Genomic DNA, 27,950 nt, shown 5'->3' with positions numbered 1-27,950 from the left:
CATCACGCATGTCTCATTTCCAACAACCTTGTCCCAATCAATTCAAGTCCAACTTACCTGGCAATGCTTAATGCCATTCAATTGTATTCAATCTCCCACTGACATTTCTATGAGTTTTTCAACCAAAACCTCGGCAAATGAAGTCAACATTTCAACAATTTCACATTTGTAATGAGAAATTGCACCAATCTGCACGTGAATCAAAAAGTGTTCTTCTTCTCTTTAAGAAATAATATAATAAAAATTACTTGATTGTTTTATAAATAGTGCGCCATTAATTAATCATACATAAATCTGAGAACAAACAAATTGCTTACAACAGCCGCGTTTCGTTTAGTAACAAAAACATCGTTAATCAAAAAAAAGAGAAACCGTCAGCGAGCGACCGACGACGACGAGCAAAGACCGAAAACACACAAATTTTCGTGTTTTTTTTCTCAATTTGATTTTCCTTAAATTAAACATCGAAAAAGAAAATTAACATCTGAATTGTTTTAATAGCAAAATAATTGTAATATTTTATGCATATTTCCCTCGAAGACGAAGAGTAGAGATCTATACAAATATTTACACTGTGTCCCTTAAAAATTACATAATCCATCGAAATTTCAAAGAAAATTTGTGAAATTTAATTGTAAATGTTTAATTAATAAAATATTCAGTAATCTGTAAGAAAATCACTTAAAATTTCATTAAAATAAAAACATATTTTTGTGAGTTTTTGTTTCGATTGCAATCAATCGGGTGGAGGAAAAACAAGAAGATAGTGAAAGAAGAAAAAATATCTTGAAATTTCTTATGAGTTCGGCAAATGGAAATTAGCTAGCTATGTAGGATTCCTCATCGAGTGCCTTAAGTGCATTTTTTCTTCTCTGTTCGCCTCATCTCTCTCTCGAGATAATCTCGTTGTTAATCAAGATACCGAACCGACTCGATTCTCATTCATGCTTATTGGATTTAAAATCGAGTTGAATATCAAATCATTCACTAAAATTTAAACAAAAATATATAAATACAAGAAAATTGTTTTTAAAAAGAAGTATAAGAACATCAAGACCAACCACCATCACCGGGCCATCGAATTAGCAGCAGCAGCAGCTTACGACGACGACCAGACATGACCCAAAGAGAACGCGACACTATCATTCACTTGGTTGCTGGCGGGTAAGTGGAAAGTTTATTATATTTTTTTTTTCTTCTAAATGACGCTGGTTTTGTGTTTATTTTATTTTTGGCAATAAATACAATATCTGACATAGAAACAGGAAAATTTAAATTAGCCAAAGTGTGTGAAACAATATTTGTGATAACAGAGAGTGTGACTCGTAATTTCGTGTACCTATTTGGTTTTTGGCTTTACTCCTTGAAACGATAGATGCTATGAATAAAATCAACATTTAATTTGTTACCCTACCTCACGCGTTTTTCCTTATTGCGTTGAATATCTATACATATGTATATATTCTTGTAAAATGCCTACGCCTAAAATAAAACCTAATAAGCTTTTTGCCTTGTATACCGAATACAAAAAGTGGTTTGTTTTGATGCCTATACTAGGTTGTAAGAGGTTGGTAGTCACAACAGGCTTAGTAGGCTTCATCATCAACAAAACACCCTCTTGTCCCTCTTTTTGGGGTCGGAAACTCTTATGCAGTTCAAGTTCTTGTTAAATACCTTGTTGTTTCTTTGTATTTTTATTTATTTTTATATTTTGAAGAAGGTTTTGCTACCTTTTCTCTATCTGTTTTATCCAGGGATGTGATGTTTTGAAAAATTTTAATTTGAAAAAAGTTGAAGCTGGAAAAATCGCTTTTGCTTAAGCTATCAACAAAAACTGTAAAATAAAGTGCGACTAGGTGTATTGAAAGGGTTTTTGTTATCCTTTTTATGCCAAAGACATGCTGGCATTAGAAAAGTTAGAAAGGATTTGAAAGAAGGTATAAGCACCTTGGTTTTTGAATTTTTGAATATTGAAATGGCATTAAAGATATGGTATGGCAAAGAATTCCACATGCGTGAAGTACGGCTAAAAAATAAATATCTGTAATTGGCAGATACGTTTTCATGTCAGTGGGAGTATTGCAGTTGAATTTATGAATGGAAGGAAATCAACCTGTTAATTCACTGAAGCATAATCCGTTAAAATAACGGTCAAAAAGTTTGATACAAGACCCATTACAATGAAGTTCAAACGACTTAGATGAATCAACGTTGCTTTTGTTACCAACTGATCATTGTAAGAATCTTCTTTGTCTACTGTCTAAGAGACTTAAGTGGAGTTACGGAAGCTTTGGACATATGTACATACATACATAAGTTGTGTAGATAATAGCCAGATAGTGGATCAAATAAACTTCTTGCATATTGCGTTAGGAAACCCAGGGGGCTCTTTTTTGGCATTGGAACAGAAATAAAGTAATTCTTCTTATTAATTTAAATTAAAAAAGACTAGAGACTTGAGAATTGTTCATTATGTACTTTCTATAAGCTGACCAATGACAATACAACCACAGCCAAATGGAGCTTATTAATTTTTGTTTTGGAACTGTAGACAAAGGAATTGATTCTTCAAAGCTAATTCATAAAATGGTTCCTTCAATCTAAATTGGCTCAGAGCCAAGTGAATCCTTTGAGTATGGCCAACATTTTTTTTCTATAACAAATTAAGTACATTTGTAATGTGATTATGCAACCCTGCCTTCTCCCTATAACTAAGGCTTTTCAGGTTTTTATATTTTGCTTGCTACGTGCATTCAATGACAATAAAAACACATTTAAAGAAATAAAAAAGACTCAAAATTAACTTCGAGTTTGTTATTGTAGTTATTTTATTTGTTTCACACTTTTACCGGCAAAAATAAATAAACTGCACCGGTTAAAAAATGTGGCTTCCCTCTCAAAGCTAAAAATTGTTATAGCTTTATAGTCGTACTTAAAGTTTGTTTTTATTTTTTATTTTCAAAACATGACTTGAAACAAAACAAAATGTGAATAATGGATGTATAAAGGTATAATTGAATAATGTAAAACGTAATTTGTTTACTTGGGTGTCAGGTTCTATTATGTAGAATGCTCATTTTCTTCAACGAACACAAAACGGAGTAAATTGAATCTGGCGTTTGATATTCAAACTAGATTCTGCGCTTTGACTAACAACGTAATATTGTTCGCAATAAAAAAATGCAATAAAACAAAATCATAACAACACCACAAAAAATCAGTTGAATGAATAAAAATAAAAACAAATAAATTAACAAGATTGGGATGAAATCGAATGGTTTCGTAGGCAGGCTAATTTCTTGACAATGGTGATAAGATAAAAGCTAATTAATTTTTCAACAAGGTTAAAATAATCATTTAACTTCTAGTCGTCAAATTGATTAGTAATAAAATTGAAAAGGCTTAATTAGTATTAATTATGTAGGTATCCCGTTCGTACTTCATTGAAATCGTAAGATTTTGTGGTGTGATTTGCAGCAGCCATTCATGTAATGTTCAATATTACAAGGAATTGAGTATCTAGATAGAACGCGGTCATATAGTGTACTGTAAGTTGATATCAATTCAGAGAAAAATCATTCATAAGAAATCACATAATAAGCAATTGGAAAAAGTTGAAGGAAACGTGAGATGATAAGTTTCAACCAAGTTTTCTTTAAATTACAGAAGCATTTGGTTATTGAAAAATAAAATGAGTTAAATTGCTGTGTTTTTCATTATTAAAAACTATTATTTGCAAATTAATTATTTATCAATATGTTTTTACAGCTGAACCAAGTATGTTTTTATGCATCGAAACATTTTGAAACAGTATTTGCTTAGCTTTAGTGACATTTCTATGACAATGTCAATACAATAAAAACTTAAACAGGAATTGTTCATTTGATTCAGCCAATTTCAAAAATAGCTACCTCCCTCTTCTCCTTAAGGATCAAGATACTAGTGTAGAATTATTTTTTATTAAGGAATTTTTGTAAAGGCCAGCAAACATTTCTTCTTTGCAAACAAATTTTTTCTTTTGACTGCCTTAATGCTTCACAAAACTGACGAAAGAAATTTAAAAGTCCTTCAAATTTCTGTTTTAAATTATGTATGTACATACATATATCAAAATATGCTTCAATATAATTTGTACATCTTTTATTTTGTTTAAATTGGAATTTAGAATTAGATTATACGAAACTTAAATTTTTGAGTTGCATATAAAATTTCTTAACATACATACGTACATATATGTTCAACTTAAAAAAATTATTAAGGCCGATTTTTTGAAAATTCGATGTGAAGTTTTGACTTGTGGAAAGAATACAAAATAATTTTTAAATATTAATTAACGATATGGACGTTTTTAGAATGTGCAGACTTTTTGCGTCAACGTTGCTTCTAAAATTACGGATCAATTTTTGCAAAAAGATGACGCTTTTAAAAAAAATATTTAAATTCATTTGTCGTATTTTTAGTTGGGCGAAATCTTTTGTAAGAAGCCAAACAAAATGTTCATTCCTATCGTAAATTTGACGAAAAGCTTTATCTTAAATCAATTCGAAAACCTCATCATTATATCAACTCCAAATTCATACATATTTGTTAACGTTATTCAAATGTCATCAAAGGGCATAACCTTATTGGCTGAAAGACAAACACGCTTCAGCTTCGGCTTCGTATGCTACGTAGTCGAAATTCAACTAGCTTTGTGAATAAAAATTTGCACTTCAAAGCTAGTCAATCTGGAACTTTCATATTAATGACAAATACAAATATAATATAAAATAAGAAAGAAACATTTGTGTTTTCAGAACTTTAAATAAATGTTGTTTTCTTTTTAAATTCAATAAAAGCAAATAGAAGATATAGTATGATTGATTTATATTTGTATTTAAATTCAGAAAGATTCATTTCAATTTGAATTCTTTTGTTCTTAGCAGCTGATTTTGAAACGTCAAAACCAGTGTGCACTAACTTTGTAGCCGAAATTTTTACACTACGTCGGAGGGGAAATTTCAACTACTTTTGTAGTTAGTATTAGCCAATCAGGATCCCTTGATTTGTGAATGCGACCAATGAACCTTCCAATATTACATTTCTAAAATGGCACTTCTTTCATTAGCAGATGTTATTTTTTTCTAAAAAAAAAAATTTATAGCGGTAGTAGCTTACACAGCCTATAATAACCAATGGGAATCCCTCCAAAATCAATTGTATTTTGTTTTTTGACTTTTTTACAGTTGTTAAGCTGTCAGACAAAGTCGAAGCTGAAGCTTGTTTGTGTTTCAGCCAATAAGGACTTTATGCTCTATTATTTCTTCCCCATAAAATAAATTCCACTTAGTGCCCACGAACTCTAAGTTTTGTGCAAACCATTAAGTAGGACATTGTAACTTATGTAGAACTTAAATAGTTATGACTAGTATCAGCAAACGGGCCTAAGTACAATATTGAATATTTCTTTTTTTGGGATATAATATATTAAAAATTTAATTAATTGTCCACATAAGATATGTTTCTTGCTATACTAATTAATGGGATAAAAGTGGGCTTATAGTGGACATAATCAATTTTTTTTAGAAATCTTCTAGTGATATAATTTTGCTTAAAATCATCCATATGTTAAAAAAATAAAAAACCATCCAACTATTTAATATTTGTTGAAAATAAATTATAGTTGTCGTTGAAAAGTAGGAAATGTGTATTCATTGAAGTATGTCTACACGGTGTATTGTCTGCCTCTTTTGAGGCCTAATAAATTATAAGCTCTATCAATGGCATATTATAGCCACATGTTGTTCGGGTTTTTTTTTTATTTTTTACGCTTTTCTTTAGTTTTTAAACATTTTTAATGTCACAATAATATGAAAAATAACAACAAAAAAATGTGTATCTACGGACCATGCATATGAAGAACAAAAATCGTATCATGATTCGATTTAAATATTTGTATTCAAGTTCTTCTAAAAATCAAGGATTATTTAACAAGACAATTAATTTCCACTAAAGAAAAAAAAGCAATGAGTATTTAGTCGTAATAATTTGAATACATATACTATTTTTAGTTCCACTTTTTATATAGCGATGATACTGCGTTAGAAACTCCTTATAATGATTCTGAATGTATGCAACAATGAACAGGTGCCATATAAAAATTATTTCTTATAGAAATAGTTTTTGCATAATTTCTATTTTATTGGAATTCCTTTAATGTGATTTATTTGATTCTCAATAAAAATTTATTTAAACTTATTAGTGTTGAAAATATCAAGCACATGTTTAAAAATTCATCAAGTGAACAAAACTCTCAATGAAAAGTTAAAACTTACACCTTTTTTTGGTTCCACAGACAATAAAGAAAAACAACAATTTTTATTTCTGAAATCAATTTTGGTAATTTGACCCAATGAAAAAAAATTCACAATGACAAATTTTCTAGATTAAACTCTTTGCTAGGTTCAAATTTTAAATTAAAAAAAGTTGCATACAAAAGAAATATACAAATGTTTGTTGTTCTTCTTCGTTTCTATTTTACATTAATTATAATTATTGTACAAAATATTTGAACATCTTAAAAATGTTTACTAAGTAGATAGAAAATTGACGATGCAATAAATAATTTATTTTCTCAAAACAACCAAAATATTTTCAAAATTCATTATTTTCAAATACCTATTTTAATTCATTTATTGAGTCGTAATGTTTTTGTGTAAACAAAGACACAAAATTGAAAACATTCTATTTCCGTTGAAATGCAGACCTAATTAATAAACTCAAAAACATTGGTGAAACGCATTCTTTAATTTATTAAATTCTTAATGAAAACATTTTATAAATGTTCATATGATGCATGTTTAAGATATTTTACAAAAAATTATTGTTTGTACTAAAAAAAAACTTATATCCTATGAAAATTGATATTCTAGAATGCAATAACATTTTTTTAATTTAAGCAATAAAACCACTTAAATAACTTTTACATTATTTGTACCTATAAGAATTTTTTTTAAATACATATTGCAAAATGAGTAAAGCTAAGAAGTTAAGACATTAATAACAACATATTCGCAGTTGACATGTAAATAAAAACGAAGCCTCAACAAATCGGCTTCAGAGAAATGCATACAAGATACGATACGGCGAAAAAGAAATATAAAAACAAAACAAGAAAATAAGAATAAAAACAAATTAAACAAAAAAAAAAAATAAAAAAAAACATAGGCTAAAAGAGATATAAACCAACAATATATACTTTTATATGCATAAATTATTCAGTTGTATTCATTTCTTTCTGTTGAGTTATTTTTAGACCTGTGTATGAGGTTTATTTATGCGGGGGTTCATAAAGCCGGTCAATTTGAATTCTTGAGATCCGAGAAAAGCCGCAATAAACACAAAATATAATACAACAAAATAATACCTATCTGCACATATGAATTTGCATATGATACAAAACTTGTTCCGATTCATTTTGTTTTTGAAACTTAAATTACAGTTTGAATGAAAAATAAAAAACTTGTTTGTTTTTCATTGAAAACAAAAATATATATTTAATTATTTAACGATTGTTATTAATAAAATTGTGCATAAGCGTTTAAAAAGGTATTCCACTCTAAAGCTATAACAGCAAACATAATCACTAGACGCTGCAGTCTTGCGTTTAAAATTAAAAATAGGTATTTACTTATCTACATAAATTAAGGCATTTACTTTTTGTTATCTGAATTAGATGTGACATGCGATGCATATAAATGTAATTGAATTTGTGAGAGTTAAGGGGATATGCTAAATCAATATGTACATATAACTGCAAGTACTTCCAGAGTTTAAATAGAAATTTTATACCATGTGTCGGTCGAAAGGTAGAACTCAATCAATGGAGTGCATAAAAATTTGTTTAACAAATTGGTGTATTTAAATTTATCTTTCTGAGATCCCAAGAGAATATAAATATCCACTATGTCTCAATATTTAAAAAAAAAACTACTTCTGAGTTTTTAAACATTTGTTTTAATGAAATTGCCTTCTATTGCAGCTTCAGAAACAAATAATTGTATTACTATAAATAAATTCAAAAAAGAAAAGAAACGGTAATATTTAAATAAGCTAATTAATTGTGCACGGTGCGGAAATATCACTTTTTTCCGTATAGCTTTAGTTTATAAACTTCAAGCTAATTAATGTTAAAAAATATTCCTAATTTTATACTTTTTTTAAATTAGCAATTTTTTAAGGTCAATAAGACAAATGTTAAACACTTGGAAGTTTGAAGACACATTAATTTAGCCACAGAATTTTTAGCGAAATTTCATGGGTAATTTCAAAATGTTAGCCTATGTTTAAAAAAATGTATGAACTGATGACTTAAAAGCGCGTTCAGTAAGAGTTTTGCTTGGTGGCTTTTCGAACACAGTATTAGTCTATTTTATTTAAATCTGCTTAATATATAAATAGTAAATTTCAGAAGCTTAGTTTTTATAAAACATTTTTGATTTTGTATCAAAAATGTTACCATAAATTAAATAATAGAATACTTTTTAAAATAGCTTGGAAATCACTTAACTAGAAAATAAATAGTGGCTACCATTTGAATCTCAAATATATATATTTTTTAAAATCCCAGCTGTTTTATGTGATTTTAAGGACGAGTAATTATTAAATAGCTTGGAAAAAGAAATTAATTATTATTTACTTAATGAAACTCACCCTTTTAAGTTGAATTTTAGAAACTCCTTATGTATTCCCTACTCCTTGTTTACCTTTAAATGAAAAAAGGAATTATAAAGCATTAAACAATAATTTTGACTAAATTGTTAGTGATAATGTGTTAATATAAAAATCTTACAAAAATGTAAGCAACCCATTAATAATATTTTATGTGTACCCAATGTTTTTCAAAATGTTTAAGATATCAAAATCCCGAAATAAATTAATTCAATAGATTTAGTTTCTTCAAAATTGAATGACAGCTGTCACATATGTATGCAAATTTTGATTGGTTATCCGGAAGATTAAATGACAATAGAACGCATTACTGAAATTCAGTTCTATTTCACAACAAACATTTTCATGGCGTAATTGTTTCTAGAGTTTCTGACCCATTCTGTGTTTAAATCCTTAAGATTATCTTAAGAACATATTTCAAAGTTCTCAAACGTCATTTAAATCTAGCAGAATGATGACAGCCAACTTAATAAACCCCATTAAAGCATTTATATATAAAAATCAATTGTAAAATTAATTCCATTTATTTTTCTTAAACTGAAACTGGAACTACTTCCATAAAACTTATTCGACCTTCTGCAAGTCATTCAAACTCTTTCAAATTTGAAATCAAACATCTTCAACCAAACAAAAACTACCACTCCAAAATAACTTCCGAACAGCTGATGTTTGTTATTTGTTATGATTGTGAAATAGGAATTCAAAATGTAAACATAAAACGTGCTGACAATCACGTACGCATATTTTTATGTTGTTGTTGTGTTCTTTTAGACGCTTTCCTTTTTCCATAGGATTCAAACTTTTAGGGAAAAATCGTTTTAAAAGAAAATATCAAGGGTTGATGACGTCAAAGCGAAAGTGATTTTGTATCTCACGTAGGCTTTTCCAAAATGTACATAGACGATGGAACATTGGGACCAATGGACTGGAGGTCAATATTTAAGAATTGCCATGCTTCATTTCCGAGCCAACAACAGCGGGTGAAAAAAAAAAGATTTTTTTAAATTTTTATTTATTTATTTATTTATTTCATTAATTAGAAGGTTAGTATACAATAGGTAGGATATTAAATTTAAGTGCAAAAGCAAGTGCTTATTCAGCTTCAATATTAATTAAATAGGTTTACAAAAGGGTATATTTTATAACATGTGTATTTGGGAAAGCTTAAGTTTATGTGAAAACCCATTAACAATTTTTTTTTTTTTTTTTTTTTTTTTTTTTTTAATTAAATAAACTTAAAATTAGATAAAATACAATACTTACAAACTAGTCAGGCAAAAGCTCACCTATAATAGGATTATCAGAAAATGAACATCTATCAAAAAACTTGTTTGCTAGGGAGTTTTTTTAAATGAAGAAATGTTCACAAAGAAATTTACTATCTATTTTTGGATACAAATTATATTGAAGGATAAATGCAAATATTTTAAAATTTAATTTAATATGATTTGGTTATAATTATTTATATTTTTCTTACATTGAATACGCTTGTTTAAAATTGTAATTAAATTGAAAAATACACGAAGTCATCGCGCCGTGTTCGTCAACAATACAAATTCTTAAACATGTTCAATTGAAAACAATTTTGTGGTTCAAATTTAAAAATAACTCAACGCCACCAAAGTGTATTTTCAGTTTCAGGAAGGTAAGATACAAAACAAATGCGATTCTATATCGTTTATGGTACCTCTGTATCTACCTTCCTACTTATAAAATGATGTTATGAAATGAAATTTGTTGTCGAGCGACAAGAGACGACCGTCGACCTACGACGACGACGACAATGCAACGTCAGTGGTTCTTAATTGGGTAGAATTGTTTTGTTTTGTCGTTGTGTTTTTTCTTATTGATCAATCTGTGACACATGAGTAATTATTTTTATTTTTGGTTTTGCAGAAATTAATTTCTTCCGAAATTCTTTTAGTCGTCAGGGTCTTGGGAAAAGACAAAATCTGAGAATTTAATTGAGAATCTGCAACAAATTAATTAAATTATCCTGTGGTGGATTGGATGATGAGAGGGCGTTATGCTCGGGTTCAATTATCTTTTTGGGTAATTAACAATGAAAATACGTTTTAAAGGAGATATTTTGAATTAAAATTGGATTTATAACAATTTATCTTTAAATTTATCTCTCAACATTTTTAAGGTATGCTTGTTGGACTCTTATAAGAAGACATAGTCCCTCATTATGAATAAGGAATTGAATAGTTTCCTCAAACCTATGATATTAAGCGTTCAAATAGAGCTCCAACTTTTTAGGAAAACAAAAATGTTCACTTTTGACTCAAAAGTTGTTTTTGATATTTATAATAAACATTTGTAATAGGTCCTTTCTTAAGCCTGTTATTTTTTATGAATCAGATAAGCTCTGTACACGAAACGATACCTTAACATTCGAGTAATTTCCTGGGTGATTAAAGTTCCGCGTTTTCCTTAGAATTTGGCAAAAAGAAAAAGCTCACATTTGAACTGATTTAGTAAATTCTTAAAGCTAATTTAGTAAATTTGATTTTGATTATTTTAAACGATCTTAGGACTTTAATTTGAAGTCAACTTGCAATTTTTAAACACTAATTTAGACCTACCAACATTTAGACGTATGCAACTACTTACTCAACTTTTCTTAGACGAAGCACGGATTTTCACACGCGTTATTTTATTTTATAAACAAACATAAGTAAATAAGTTTTTTTATTAATTTTTAAAGTTTCACTTTTTCACTTGCAAAACAAATTTCACTCGCAAAAATGTCCTATTTTGACATTTACTTATGCCGTTTTGGTTCCAGTCACAGTGATGCCAAATATGTATTTTTGGGAAAATAATAAAAGTTTTTTTCTGAGAAGTCATTCTTTCTTTGACATTTAGTAATTTGGTAAATCAATAAAGGTTTGTTCTTAACATTTTGAAGATGTTAGTCTCTCAAATTTGAAATTACCAAACAAGTAGGGAAAGATTTATTGGAAAAACATTTTCTGGCACTCAATCAATCAGTCATTTTACGCACCACAATATTACATTTGACACACCCAAAGAAATTTCTCGGCCAGAATTTGTCAGAAGAGTAAATTATTTTATTCTCTCGTCAGCGCTCGCTTCTGCTCGAAATATTCAAATTTGTGTAGTTTGGAACAGCATTTGGGCAATAATTGTTGACAATTGGCTTCTCTGGTCAATGTTGGTTACACACCTTATGTCTTTTGCGTTTCTGACATTTGAATTTATTTCGTCCATATTTTGACTTTGCTTTCAGATGAGCTTTATTTCTATTCGCAGACAGCGACGAATTGTACATATTTTTCTCAGCCATGATCTTTCACACAAAAAAATAAAACAGGAGTGGTATAATTTTGAGGCTAAGTTGCACGCGAACAATTTACCCGTTGCAGTGTGGATGGTATGTGGACCTCGAATAGAGTTTGACAGTTATAGCAACAACACTGCAATTCGTTTTACCAAATTATTTTTACAAAATTTTCTTGTTTTAGAGAACAAAATGCAAACTTAATTATCATAGCATTAGTGTCAATTGGTTTCTTATAATTTAACTGTGTTTTTGTTTGAAATTGACTTTGAAATCACGTTTGTTCGGCCATTCCTTGTTCGCTCTAATGTGCAAGACCCTCAAAGTTTGTTTGCTTTTATTTTTTTCACGAATTGTCATTTTTTGGAAGTTGTCAAGTGTCAAGAGCAATGCTTTCAATAAAATTAAGACAGAGAGTATTTTTAAGAGACATCAATTGAAAATAACTTGTCATTGTAAAACAGAATGTATGCCATTAACAATGGAAAAAGATATCAGCCAAATAGCTGTCAAGGCTGTCATTTTCTCAGTACGTTCTTAAAATTAAACTTTAATTTTAAGTATTGGTGGTAGTTTTTACTTTTCAAATGTCAAGCTTTAAAAGTGACATCTTAATTAAGGATATTACATGTGCCTTGCTTAGAAAATGTTTAAATTTTTTGATGACTAATCTTTTAATCTCGTTTTATCTAAAAGTAATAACAAAACAAAACAGGAGGTAAAGTCTGAAAAACATGCAATACTTATCTAAATCTTCAAACAAATATTTACCAGTCTAGGTAACTTACCTACATTCTGATAGAGATAATGTTTCTATGAAATAATTAAAAATGTTATTTAAATAAAAATAAAAATAATTTATCCTTTCTACTTCTGTCTTGCTCTATATTAAAAATTATGCAAATTTATTTTTGTATACTTCTCAATCTCACTGTCTCTCTCGCTGCAAGCCTCACTTTTTGTAAACTTTTTTTTCAGAGCAATCGACTGGTTTTCGAACGTGTGTTATCTTCTATCTCAAATAATGTTAATCTCTGATGGTATCCAATCGATCGATGGGTATACCTGATGCAGATGATGAATTATGAAAAACTTGCTTCCAGCCAGCTGGATATGCAGTAATTCGAATATAATCTACTTTGAGTACTCGTACTGTGCTATTGAATTGCGGATGACTGATTTTGTTTGGTGAGTCTTTGGATTTAAAATATTCTTTTTTGTTTTCTTTTCTTTTTAAGTATCAAAAGGTTTTCGATTTGGTCGAGTTTTTAAAATTAAAAAAATTTTAGATTACAAAAAAAAACGCTTTTCTATACTTTGGTACACAAAGTGAGAGCTGTCAAGTTTGATATTTATTTCAAAATGGAAAAATTTAAAGAATTTATTTTTTAAAATTATAATCTTGTAAATATGAATTTTAAAAATACTGGCATATGTCCGCCGCGGAAACGAGTTATGTAGCGTATTCGATCAGTTCAGATATTCGACCAACTTTGATGATTAGGCGCTGTGTAAGGTAAAGTAATATTGAAATAAAATGTCGTCGATGTTTTAATTTCAAAAAAAAAAACTGAGACAGCATGAATTGTCTCACTACAACAAAAAAAAAATAAGGACTAATGATGCCACCAGTTTAAACCACAACAATTTTTCATTACTTGAGTATTGACCTAGCTTCATATCAAAAACACTGGTCGCATTCACAAAGATAGTGGCTACTAAGTCAAGGGATTCTGATTGGTCAAATCTAACTACAAAAGTAGTTGAAATTTCCCCTCCGACGTGTACAAAATTCGGATATAAAGTTAGTGCAGAATGATTTTGACGTTTCACAATCAGCTGCTCGGTAAAGACACACGAATTTAAAATGAAATAAATTTTTCAGTATTTAAATACAAATATAAATCATTCAAATTGTGTCTTAAATATGATTTGAGGGTTTCAATCCTCTGTAGCCATCTTGTTTTGCATAGAAGCTTCTTCGGACGAACTGCTCTGTGAATTTCCCCAATTGCCAAATGACAGCCAATTTGACAGATTCGAATTGTCAAAATTCAATTGGCAGAGCTATTATAACCTATCTACAGAAAATTAAAAATCTATGTATATAAAATCTTCTCAAGGTTATGAAATGGAGAAGCTTCAAATAAATAAAGATTACTTTCATGTTATTCAGAAGAAAATCAATTATTTCATTTAACCTTTGTGATTCTTTTTTTATTGATCAAACTTTTTTGTTTGGTTTATTTCCAGGGCTATTTACAAACATACCTATGTATATTTAATAATCAATTCAATTACAAATTGATTTATATTAATATCCTGCCAAAAGGAAATTACATACACAATATCAAAAGAATTCCTATAGACCCACATTCTGTAGTGTATCTAGTTCAAATTGCTGTTATATGTTTTCTTACATCTTCAAAAGTATTTTCTTCTCAAAAACTGGCAGACTTCAGAAAAAAAATATCCTTGCCAACATCTGGTGACCTTGAATATTATATGGGGGAGGCTATAAAAGGATGTTATAGGCCTTTTTCTATATCCGTTGTGAATTAATATCAATTTCTATGCAGATACATTACGATACAGAGCTACATAATGGGTATAAGTATAGTTCTGCCGTGAGGCTATCATTCTTGATGCCTTAAATTGTGTGCCTTTTATAAAAGTTTATGTCATCGTACGGAAAGATAACTATTTATAAGAAAACAAATGTTATGTTCATGTAACATAAACCTCAAGCCATCATTTGTGTTTACATTGTTCAATTCTTGTTATTATTAGGTTTGCATGAATGATTTCCCAGTTGGTAAAATATGAATTGGCCCATAAACTCTCTTCGTCATAAAAAAAAAGTCCTTGTTGTCGTATAATTATTACAATTTTATAGGTTTGGGGTTAAGTAATTTGTAGCTACTAAAAGGGGTAATGAGTTTGTAATAAAAAGTTTAATAACCGTTCGTATTGTTATCGACTTCCTGTTTTGTTTACTGCTGACAAGCTTTTAAATATTTATTGTTTTTTAAAACGTGATAATCGATGGGTTTTTTGTAATAAATTTTATTTAAAAGGTAATCTTGTCGTAGGTCATTTGTTTTTCTGTCTACAAAGAAATTAGTTGATACCTATAGGAATTATTTTATGGATTTCTTTATTATTTAAAACAAACAAATAATAAACAATTTCTTTTATATTTATGTTAATCTGTCGAAAACCTAATTTTAAAGGTTTAGGTGTTTCATTTGACAGAAAACCAATACCAATCTTCATCTGTCAGTTAGATGAAAATGAACTCATCGAAAATAGATTTTAATGGAAATCCACAAATAAGAAATCGCATAATTCTGTAAACAACACAGATTTAACAATAGAAGACCGTATTAGATAATTTTTCCAATTTGAACAAATGAAAACAAGCATTGGACTGGTTTAAAGTTCAAACAACACAAAAACCTTTATTAGTAGGCAACTAGTTAGTTTTCCAAGTATCATGCATTTAAAACTCCGAACTTTACTTCACTAACGTCTTTTACCTTCATTTCAAACTACTAAAAAAATTATTGTTTTCAAAACTCTGACAAGCTACAAGTAAAGAAATATAACTTGTTTCTTTTCCAAGGACAACTTTTACACAAGGAACTCTTTTACACAAAACATTGAATTGAATTGTGCAGCAAATAAATAAATCATAGAGTAAAAAATATCATCTTTTAGTTTAATGAAAAAAACATAAACAACTGTCATTTTGACATGAGTGGACTTGACTTGATAGTTATGGATATTTTTCTTTCCAGTCAACTTTCTAATAAAGTTAACTTAAGTGGAAGGGTATTTTTTAGCAGTTGCCCAATCAAATACTATACACTTTCTTTAATTTCAAGTCACATGCCTTCCAATTTTCAAATATATCTGATTTTTTGAGGGTTTGTCAAAAATTCAGATGAATTTCGGTGATATTTCTTTCATATCGGTTTATTTTGTGAATGGGCCGATTTTTGAAGAAAAAGTTGAAAATACAGTGAAATCAAAAACTGTAAGTAAACTAAAAAGCGATTGCTCAGAACATAATTCGAATTTATAAAAATGGTTAAAGTACATTTCTAAAATTTTTCAAATTTACACAAAAAGTCTTCGTACGTCTTACATTGTGCAGAAAAACTAATTTCAAATTTTAGTTATTGTTTTTTTAAATGATTAAACCTCCATTGCTTTAAAAATAATACAAAGTTTCATGAATGTAATTTTCTTAATTTTTATAAATCGACTGATAAACTGGACTTCAAATATTTTGGAAATATTAATTTACTACCTAAATACTGTGTTTCGAAAAATCGATCCACTTGAATCAAAATTAAATGGAAATTTGAAAAATATACCTACACAATTAAAAATAACACCAACATAATGTGAAAGAATTAATCTCACATTTTAATTGAAATTCAAAGTAACCAATGGAAAGCTTCAATAAATATCGAAATATGTCAAAATTCCGTTTTTCTGCTTCTTTACATTTCATTAGACTATGTTGACATTTGATTCTTATGAGGCGATTCAATTTAACGTCTTATGATTGTAAATGTATTTCGCAATTGACTATAAAAAAAGTCAGGAAAGTTAGGCAGAGAAAAGTTTTAGAGTAAAATCAATTGCTGAAATGTCAATATGTGTCGCCTAAAATCTGAATACCGTCTTGGACAAGAGAAATTGATGTATATTAGATAAGATTTGCAGAACTAATCGTGACATTTGCTGTGAAAACATTTTGAAAATTATTTTTATAATAATAATTTGAATCTCATCAAGTAAACTCAAATCTGAATGAAATTTTGTACTCAGACAGTTAAAAGTGTCAATGCAATTGAAAAAAGAAGCATTTTATTTATCATCGTGTTCCATTCGCTATGAAAAAATTCATTTCTTTTATTTGGTATTTCAATTTACCAATGGAAATCTCGATGAATTGTTTTTTCTATTAGCACCAGTTTTGGCTTTTTTAAACAGATTGTATATTTTGTTCTGTTTCCAAAAAATATAATTCTAAATAGGTATTTATTCGTTTCATTTAACTTATTCAGTGAGACCTTTGAAGTTTAAACTAAGAAAATATTTCATCAATCACAAACAATTAAGAAAGAACCCTCATTCAATTTCCAAAGAAAATACAACTTTTAGCTTATTTCTTTTCTAAAGAATAAAATAGCTTTTCTATAACTTTTACATTTATTAAATTGAGTTCTCAACTTATTTTTATTTGACTCGAACCTGTCCTTCATTTTCCCATCCAATTAAACAAAGTACAAAAAAAAGAAAGACTCTTACAATCAATTTCAATCATTTGCTCCAGCAAATTATTTACGTAACGCAACTCTGCTAAACAACTACGTCTACTTTAGGTTTTGTCTATTTATAATTCCAGTCACGAACGATAACAAAAAACATTGATGTTGTATTTTTATAGAATTATTTTCAACTTATATAGTTCGTTTTTATTTTGCTAAATTATAATAAAATGGAATTGTTCATTATCCAATTTCCAATTTAGTTGAGTCTCAACGAACAAACTGGTAATATCTATAATTGTTTTGTTCATAGAACAAAAAAAAATAAATTAATTTAATGATTCTGTTTATTCAGAATAAAAATTATTATTATAATAAATAAATCTCAAAATGACAGAAAGAGTACTCAACAAAACAACAACAAATGAATAATTAATGCAACAAAATATAATGTAACTGAACGCTCATATTTCTTCTGATTAAAGTTAATGTCTCTCATTTTAATCAACTTTAACAACTAAAGTTCAAATCATTCATCTTCGCAGATTTCAGATTTGAGGTTATCTGAGTCTGATTCTCAGTCCAGAAATCCACTGAAAACCAGATTTTTAAGTCGAATCATCATCATACGCAATGAATCGGTTTAAATAGGTTTTATTTTTTTTATTAATATAATTAACTTTTGTTTTGTTTATTTATGTGTGCACATTTGTTTTGAAATACGTATATGCACATTTTTTTTAAATAACAAAGAAGATCGAGCAGAATAAGTTTGTTTTTCTATTTTTCAATCAAAATGTGATAAGCTAAACAAATGTTTTTTTTTTTTTGTTTTCAAAACATTGTTTCTTTTACCGGCATTTAAAAACATAAGTGGGTAAATACTCCATGGGGAGTCAACTTGTTTAAGTTTAAGTTTAATTCTTAAACTGCATTGAAAGTAAATGTGGGGTGATAATATCGATAAGAGAAATAACAATGGTTAACAGATTTCAATGTTTTAACTGTCCCTCAACTTAAGTTCGTAATCTATTAGATAACACTATCAAATATCAATAATACAACATTTTTAGTAACACGCGTCCATATTGATTCTAAATATAGAATATTCTTGACATAAAACTATCTACTTTCTATTAACCAAGTGTTTATTTTTTTTTACAAATCTTTCAATTTATTGCAACAACAAAAAACAAATAATCTACATAATATTTTAGACATACATAGATTTGAATAAATTTTATGCCGTTATTTAAGTTTTGTAGGGCAAGGCTACTATAAAGAGACGCGTGGATACATTTTGATAGCTCGTTCCAAGCATCAATATAAAACAAAAATGCCGACCAATAGAAAGTAAAAAGTAAAAAAGAATTTGTTCAGTGAAAATTATTTTTTATAAATGCCCTTTAAAATTTTACAAAACTTATATATGTACATATGTATTTACATATGAATATGGTTTTCCGTTTTTGAGCAGCTGTCACTTTAGAAGCTGTCATTGTTTGACATTTTACAAGTAAAAATTACACCATTACTAAAAGAGTTAAACAACACACTGCAATTTTTAAAGTAAATTTCAAAAAGTAAAACAAATTTACAGTTCCTTGTTATGTTTTAAAAACTTTCTTGCCCGTATTATAGCTAAAACACAAACACGCTTCGGCTTCGCCTAATATGCACGAGTTCAGCCATAGGAATTCAATGCATGCTACCACAATGAAGCTTCGACTCACGTTTCATTTGACAATCGTAAGGAAATATCGTAATGTGATGTAATGTGACTGCAGACAGACGCTCTAGTTCAAATTTGCAACATTTGCTTTGTCTGACAGCTCAACAGCTGTAAAAAAGTCAAAAAACAAAATACATTTGCTTTACGAGGGATTCCCATTGATTATTATAGGCTGTGTAAGCTACTTCCTCGATAAATTCTATTTTTTTATTTTGAGAAAAAATAACAGCTGCTAATGACAGAAATGTCATATTGCAAGTGTCATTTGAAACAACCTCGAAGCAGGCCCAACGTAACGCAGACGAAGCCAAAGCTGAATGGTGTTTGTGTTTCAGCCATTTTCTTGAAGAAGCACTCACACTTGGCAGAGATCTTGTGGTGAAAGACCTTTAGAATTATTGTCTATTCCAATGCCAATCGTTGTGGTGGAGTTCGTGAAGTTATCAAGAATATAAACTCTTTTTGAAAAACCCTGTGTAATGCAAAAATACTTATAAGAGTTTTAGCAACATAAGATAAGATCTTTACCTTTAGACAGACGACGATGGAAAAATGTCTATAAATCAAAATCATTCAAAAATTCAATTCATTTGGGGGTTTTTCATAAGTAAAATAAATCAATTTATTTTCGATTTAAAAAAATACACTGGGTGGCGCAACAGTCCGTTGAAAACTAGGGCCTAGTGACTTACAACTCAACTGCAATTTGAAGTTTCATAGTATTAGTTGAATGTTTATTAAGCTCGATAATGCATCGCTTAGCAATCAAAGCAAATTGACAACTGACAATACCAGCCAGATAGTGACATATGACGACAATAAATTTTTTTGGGCACGGAACCTCTTGAACAAATTTTGTGCATTAAAATCGGCAAAAAGGTATAAGACCCAAAGCTGCACCACAAATTTGAAAGCAACAAGGATTTAACAAAATATCAGGCAGATTTTGAAGTAGCGCAATTCTTCTGTTACTGTAAGAACCTAACGAAGAACTTTCAGCCCTGAATCTACCCCGAAGCAGATATTGTGACAAATATTAAACTCGGAAGACTTTGTAGGCAGTCAATTCCTTTAAAAAAAGCACATTACAATTTTCCTGAAACAAAGATATAATAACTCATTCTAATTCTAATTCTGAGTTTAATGTGGAGCAAACATTTGATTCAAGAACAAGAATTAGACGTCTAACGTGAAGAGCAGTTCTCATCTTAAAGCCACGCGAGCGATAAAACGATAACAAAATACAATCACTACCCATTACAGGTTCGCATCGCAAGTCTTTTTAAAGACACCTCAATAGCTAGTAACTTGATAAGCTGTACAAAATGTAGCCTAATCTCTGTTCACACCGCTTGAAATATCACATCATTGACACACAATTATGTGAAAATCGTTGAAAACTTACAAAAACAAATTTTGCAACTATGAATAGTTTTCCGTTTAAAACAAAATATTCACATAATTTGACTTAATTTGTAAAAGAGCTGAAAATTTTTTAAAGGCGTACATAAAGTGTTACGAATTAGACAAAATGTTCAAACTGATCAATTCTACTTCTTTATTCTTAGAAATGTAAATAAATAAGAGCGTTATAACATTTAACTCTTCTTTCGTCGTAATACCTCAGCAAGTCACATTTTGCAGATTGTCCTTTCACAAGAAAAACTTTGTTGGAAAACAAAAACAAAAATATATTTATTTATCTAGCCTTCAACCGCAAATTATAATTTAAAGCCAATACGAAATGTCAACAATTGTCCTTACAAGAAATAGCACACAATTTTAAAATGTCTACAGAAGCATTTAATTTATTTATAAATCATTAACTTTAGTGTAAATTCCCATTGTTTAGTTTTGTCAACTTAGAGACATTTTTAAAGGCTTACAAAAATAATTCTGAATTAATTTAACTCAAGTGCAGGTGGTCTCTTGAACCATTATAAAAGTGTTGATGGTGCCAATTTGTGTCTCAAAGACGTTTATCCTTCTTTATTCCCAAAGTAATCACCATACTGAAAAATAATTTTCACCAAATGTCAACCCAAAAATTATTTAAGAACTTTAAAAAAAACGCCTTCAGTGTTTAAAGACAAACAGTCTCGGTGAATTCTATGACTCTTCGCTCGGGCCCTACTTTTTTTTGGAAAAACCTTATTAAAAAAAAGCATTTTATATAAACAAAAACCTTAGTCAATTAAAATAAGTTTAAAATTATGATTATGTTTCCAAAAAGAAATGAATTCGTTGAAAACAACTTTAAATGAAGTGCTCTTCAAACAAATTCTTCATTGTTTTGGATTTATCTTTAAAAACTTGTTGAAGTGCTTTTCAAAAAAAAATGTGAATGTTTTGAAATTTATTTCCAAAACTATCCATTTAAGATTCAGTGCAGTTTTACTATATGCCTTTCCTGTCACCAAATGGTTTGTCTTGTTTTCTTGCTCACAACAACTTGGCACTTGAACAAAATCAAATCAAACAGAAAACAACACATATTCAATTCTAAAAGTGTTGCCCCGAAATCACTGAATCGCGCCGTTCGGTACGGTGTGATGGCGGCGATGGTGATGGTGCGACAAGGCAGCGCAGCTAAGCTAGTGGGCGCACGTTAGGCAATCAAAACAAATTTATTTTGAGACACCACTAAAATTGATAAAGTTACCATGTGCAATTTGTTGTTTTCTGTTTTCGCTTTCGTCATTTAATATTATTTTATTTATTTGTTGTTTTTTGTTTTTATTTACAAACAAATTTCTACAATACTTCAACTGATTTTTGTTTAATTTTTTTTTTCTTCCAGAACTGCTGGCACAGTTGGAGCAGTTTTAACATGTCCCCTTGAAGTTGTTAAAACGAGACTACAAAGTTCATCGTCTTTTGTGTCACCACCACGATTACCAGAAGCACCAGGATGTGCACATCAAAGCGAAGCACTTTTAAGACCTGAACAACGCCGTAAACTATGTACAACTATTTTAAGGAAGCGACCGCAGCCACAGGTGATTGGGGGTGTCCGGAGGGTAGTAACATTTTATTCCTTAGTTGTCACCTATTATTTTGTTTCCTTTATTTTTGTTTTCCTTACATGTTTTTTGTTTTGTATTCGTTTGTGTAAATTCAAAAATCGTAAACAAATAAAATTGTTAAATTAATTAAATAAATTATTAAAATCATTTTTTTAGATAATGGCCATCTCACATTGTGGCATCTCATCAACAGCCAAAAGTATGAGCATCGTGCAATGTTTGAAGTAAGACTTTCCTTAAATTCATAAAATATTTATATTAATGATTTTTCTTTTTGTTTTATAGACACATAGTACAAAATGAAGGACCTCGTGCTCTATTCAAAGGATTAGGTCCGAATCTCGTTGGCGTTGCACCATCACGCGCAATTTACTTCTGCACTTACTCTCAAACAAAATCTATGTTAAATAGCTTAGGGTAAGTTTTTTCTCCCAACGATATTTTTTGATTTCTTATTTGTTTTTTATTTTCTAATACATCAGAGCCGTTCGAAAAGATTCACCTGTTGTCCATATACTGAGCGCATCATGTGCAGGCTTTGCAGCTTCTTCAGCAACAAATCCAATTTGGTTTGTTAAGACTCGACTACAATTGGACTATAATTCCAAAGTTCAAATGACAGTTAGGGAGTGCATTGCACGAATATACGCACAGGGTGGAGTAAGAGGGTTTTATAAGGGTATAACAGCTAGTTATGTTGGTATCTCAGAAACAGTAGTTCATTTTGTTATATATGAAGCCATTAAATCGAAATTGGTATGTTTATGAAAGAGGGGTCAATAAATAACTGAATTAATATATATATTTTTTTAAAAGGTTGAATATCATGGTACACACCATCCAGGTGATCTTAAAACATCACGTGATTTCTTTGAATTTATGTTGGCTGGCGCTACGTCAAAGACAATTGCATCATGTATCGCCTATCCACATGAAGTTGCGAGAACAAGACTGAGAGAAGAAGGTAATAAGTACAATAAATTTTGGCAAACATTACATACCGTATGGAAGGAAGAAGGTCGAGCTGGACTCTATAGGTAAGCTATTTGCTTGAATCTTTATTTTTCTTTCTTTATTATTTTATCCTAAGAACTAGATCTCAAAAAAATCAACTCCCAAAGGACAAAATGAAATTTCTTAAGTGGGATCCAGTTTGTAATGTAGGATTTAATTGAGCTGGGACACAATTCTTTTTAATTTGATGACTTATTTCTCTCATTTCTGGGAAGGTGCTCCAGGATCTAATTTAAAACTTTTAAATTCATTGATAACATCAATAACTGAATTACGCCACTCAAATATCGTAAAATTTGTTGCCTCAACCTTTTTACCATTATTTTAGTAAAATAGTCAGTTGTATTCATGGCCTTAAACAATTTAACCGTAACACTCACTTTAGCCGTACTAGTGAAGTAATTTTACCATCAATTCATATAAAAACATTCACAATTTTGCTAGTAGTTACTTTATTTTGAATTCACTCTGTTGAGAGTTTGTCCATGGGAACTTTTTTTTAAAAGATAGTATACTTATAACAAAAGATGGAACTTACTCTAGTTGTCACTTAAATAGTTTAAGGCTTTCGACGGTCTCTGAGGTCGTTGCCCATTTTCTATCTTTGAGAGCACTTACATGAAAAAATAAATTTAAAAATTGGTAAAACCTAAACTTATCTTTCTAAAACAAAATAAATATTTATTTTATCTTATCTTTGATAGTCCATAGTTGCTAACTGTGGAAAAAGCTTTGTACCCACTTAATTATTATCAAATCATTTATTAAGAGAATGCAAATAAAAACAAAAACTGAATGCCTTTATTTATTTTGATTTTGTTTACAAATTCTCTTTTCAAGGTTATCTTCTATTTTTTATTTTTGAGTAATTATAATCTTTGATTTGGCAAAAACACTGGGAAAAACTATTAGACATGCAATTATCATTTAAAAATGTTTATGTTTTTTCAATCTTGCGAGAATTGTAGAAAATGAATTTTAAATAACCCGAAAAACTACGCTGATTTTGAAATATGGGAAAAAGATATCCCAAAGACTTAAGTGTTTTCATATTACTTAAGAAAATGAAAACATTTCATGTTAATGTTTTCTGCAGATGTTTTACAGCATCAGAAAATAATGTACAACATTCCCTCATAATGCACTTAAAAATTTGCTACATGTCAATAGAAGACCAGACGAGCGTCAATTCCGCATTATTTTTAGAAATGTTTTTATTTTGTTTAAATCTCTACTCACGTCATAAAAAAAAAAAAACTTTTTTATCTTTATACTCGTTGCCGTCGAAAATACGAAATGCGTTGATCGCTGTCATGTTTTCGATGGATGATTTTATATCAATCTACGTACATAATGTTTTATTTATTATTATATCGTCACCCAGAAATAGGTAATTCCATTTTTGGTTTTTATTTGAGTAGAAGTGACTTCGCCCAATAAATTTTAAACATACGAGGAGCAAAGTATTAGATACTTTTACAAAGTATAAATAAAAAAGAAGTATATTTGTGTATATAGAATTCGATAAGGATCTTAGAAATTTGTAGAGTAAAGTTAAAAGCCAATAATAATGACACGATGTTTCTTAAAAATATTACCTAAAATGTCGAACTAAAATTTAAGATATGTCTTCAAAAGAAACTTGGTGTGAATAGGTACCTTTGGGGTAACTTTACAGACACTGATTGATTCAGAATGTTTTTAACCACTTCTGTAACCGTTTCAATTTGAAGGCTACGATATATGTAAATCGCTATTTCTTATATCCCTAGGGCCATTTATTATTCCACGAGAAACGTTGTTTAAATTTTTTTGCTTGGGTTCAGAATTTGTTTTCTTTGTACTGACCCATACAGTGAAATGACAGTGCATTCATTTAAGCTTTGTATCCAAAATCATTCAAATATTGGCAGTGGAGTATAGTTTAGTTTAATACGCCTTTTTGCGTCCAACCACTAACTTTATCGACTGCATTTTGCAAATTTTTGTATAGTCTTTATAATGAGTTTGCCATGAAAGTGTGGATGTCTTCTGGGATAGCTCAAGTATATTTAAGAAAGTATAAGGGTGGTGAAAGGGCACTACCTTGTGGTGCACTAGCTTCAATTTCTTTTCCGAGTATTTTTGACCATAGCATATGCTAAAGAGTCGATTCTAAACATGATTTTAGTATTTCGTAGTTTTTTTTTCTATAAAAGTCCTTATGAAGTCTATATTTAAGTAACTCATTACCCCACTGAACAAGATGAGTGAATATTTTGAAAGTTGAAGAGTTCTTCAAAATATCTCATGGTTTTGGTTAGTTATTAATTTAAAGTCGATTTAAAAAAAAACATATTTGTATTGAACTACGGTTACGGCAACACTGGGGTAACTTATTATTCCAGAGCCAAAGAAACTAACGCTCAAAGCGCCGCCGTGCATTTTTTTGGCTTACGTAGCGAAATCACTTTAAAAACTTGACTTGCATCATAAGATGTCATTTGTTGTATTAATTTAAAATGTTTAAGACCTCAAATTCCACTTTATTAAGCCTGGAGTAACAAAGGGTTAGGTATGTATATTTTATGATGATCTTGAATTAACAGATTTAGCTCAAAATTAATTGCTTCTGTTTCAACAACTGATTTTGAACATCCTTCAAGAACTTTTTTGTTAACAGAATTGTATCCAGTATACAAGGATTTAACGGTTTTACTTAACTTTAATACAAAACGTATATGAATGAAGATAAAACTTTGAACTTCCTATAAGCAAAATAAATCGAGTTTAAACACCAAAGGTAATTAATTAAAAGAAAGTATTTTTCAAATATGACAAACATTTCAGCTGCAATAACAAAAGCACCTAAACTATAAAGAACAACATCCGTACAAAAGACCTGTTCTCCAAACTTTAGCAAACTTAATTTTTGTAGTAATATGTAATATCTGTTTTGAAGTAGATTGCTTATATTCCATAATTCCTCTCAGAACACATAGTGGTCCAAAAACATTTTCTTCAACGTGGCATAGAGGTCGGAATACCATTTTACTAAGCTCACAAGTCTCCAATTTATACGTGTCAGGACTATTAGCAGTTTAGAAATCTAGATTCCTCACCTATTTAAAATTATCTCAAATCTTTTTGTTTAATAACCAACACTTATTTTACCTTTAATTTGTACATTTTTTTAGTTATAAATTTAATTTATTTTTTTTTTCTAATTTTTCCAGGGGCCTAGCAACACAACTAGTCCGGCAAATACCAAATACCGCGATAATGATGGCTACTTACGAAGCCGTCGTCTATGTACTAACTCGTCGATTTAACAGCGGCTTTTTGGATGCTGGTTGGTAAAAATTTCAATCGCAACGGTATCTCTCTCTCAACCCTCCACCACACAACCATCCACCTAACTAATATCTTTTTTTTTTTTTTCTTAACAAAACTCAAGTCGCTATGTAAAACTTAAATGCTAGAAAAACGCAACAAAAATTTACCTACGCACTTTTAACCCACACAAAAAAAATGATTATATTATAAAAAAAAAAAACTTAAAAACTACCAATTTTTTATTTCAAAAAACGTATTTTGTTTCTCAATGCTTTCAGAGGATCAACCGATAATTTGTGATCTTGTAGATCTATAGGATGCTTATGGATCTTACAAAAAAACTTTTTTGTGTTATTTAAGTTAATTTTTAAGTTTTTACATGCATATATTTATATCTATTATACATATAAACATACATATTTACCATATCTTTTTGTTGCAAAAAAAGAACAACAACAAAGTCATTTTATTTAATTTTGTTTTCATTATAAATGTTTATTATATTCATTTTTTCTTTTTGAAAAGAAAGGTTCAAATAATATTAAATATTAAATAACCTTTCATATTTTTAAAAAACTTTGAAATTCATTTAAATCAAAAATATGTATAAGCACTTAATGTATAACCGGTGTTTTATGTTCACCAATCCTATTCATAATATGGTAATTTTTTTAGTTATAGTTCTTGAAGAACTTCTTTGTAGAAAAGGGCTTTACTATCTAAAAATTTATATCGAATTAAGTAAAAAGTAAACGAAATAGAAACGCAATTATTGTTTTGGAATAAAATTAAAAAAGAAATCATACACAAAGTTGTTTTGTTTCTCATATATTAAAGTAAAAATAAAACAACAATATAAAAATATGTTTTGAATAATACGAAAACGAAAAAGGCTGCTATTCTTATAATAATTATATAATTATGTACGTATGTAACTCAATAAAATTATGTTACATTTAAATTAGTAAAACAAAATAAATTAAATTAAAACAAAAGGACAAATTTAATTGCGAATAATGTATATGTACTATATTGTTACTGTGAAGTTATTTTTTTTGTTTTGTTTAAACTGTTTGTAAATAGATAGAATCTTAAATTTTAATTTTAAACTCATATTACATTATAATAATTATTATTTTATTTAGTAGTATCATGAAATTATTTTTTGTCGAGGAAAAACAAAACAAACAAATATTGTGTACTTTTGAATTATGCATAAATGTTCATCTTTCAAAAAAACAAATCGCATTGTACTACTAACTATTGTCATTAAATATTTTAAACGAACAACTGAAATATAAATAAAAACAAGTATAAATATAATAACGCTTTGTTTTGTTTTACTGCTGATCCGACCCAAGTTTTCTAATTTGATTTGGCTCGCCCAATTTAGAATGTCGTTATATTTATTTAAGAATAGTCCGAACCTATAGAAAACAAAAATTTCAAATTTCACTTTGCAAGCTACGATGGTAAAAATTCCCACTGATGTTTTTCATCTTCGCAAATTTTGGACAAAAATAATGTCGTAAGTATCAACTTATTTATATCGAAAGCAAAGG

General features: G+C 29.0%; 1 protein-coding gene across 2 annotated transcripts; it reads left to right on the top strand.

Annotated features, from left to right (window-relative positions):
- Nucleotides 1-163: 163 nt before the first annotated feature.
- LOC129949270 (mitochondrial carrier protein Rim2) lies at nucleotides 164-27,715 on the top strand. Of its 2 annotated transcripts, none has more exons than XM_056060624.1 (8): nucleotides 164-1,164; nucleotides 21,834-22,032; nucleotides 22,216-22,283; nucleotides 22,345-22,476; nucleotides 22,542-22,815; nucleotides 22,876-23,096; nucleotides 26,289-26,404; nucleotides 26,667-27,715. In XM_056060624.1, exons 1-8 carry the CDS (start codon nucleotides 1,118-1,120, stop codon nucleotides 26,702-26,704), a joined length of 1,095 nt encoding a protein of 364 aa, XP_055916599.1. In that variant the 5' UTR covers nucleotides 164-1,117; the 3' UTR covers nucleotides 26,705-27,715. The 2 variants fall into 2 exon arrangements, with proteins under 2 accessions (XP_055916599.1, XP_055916598.1); XM_056060623.1 differs by having other exon boundaries at nucleotides 21,834-22,053.
- Nucleotides 27,716-27,950: the final 235 nt, after the last annotated feature.

This window comes from Eupeodes corollae, chromosome 3 (assembly GCF_945859685.1).
Source record: "Eupeodes corollae chromosome 3, idEupCoro1.1, whole genome shotgun sequence".
NCBI lineage: Eukaryota > Metazoa > Arthropoda > Insecta > Diptera > Syrphidae > Eupeodes > Eupeodes corollae.
This window is presented reverse-complemented; position numbering and strand designations above follow the sequence as displayed.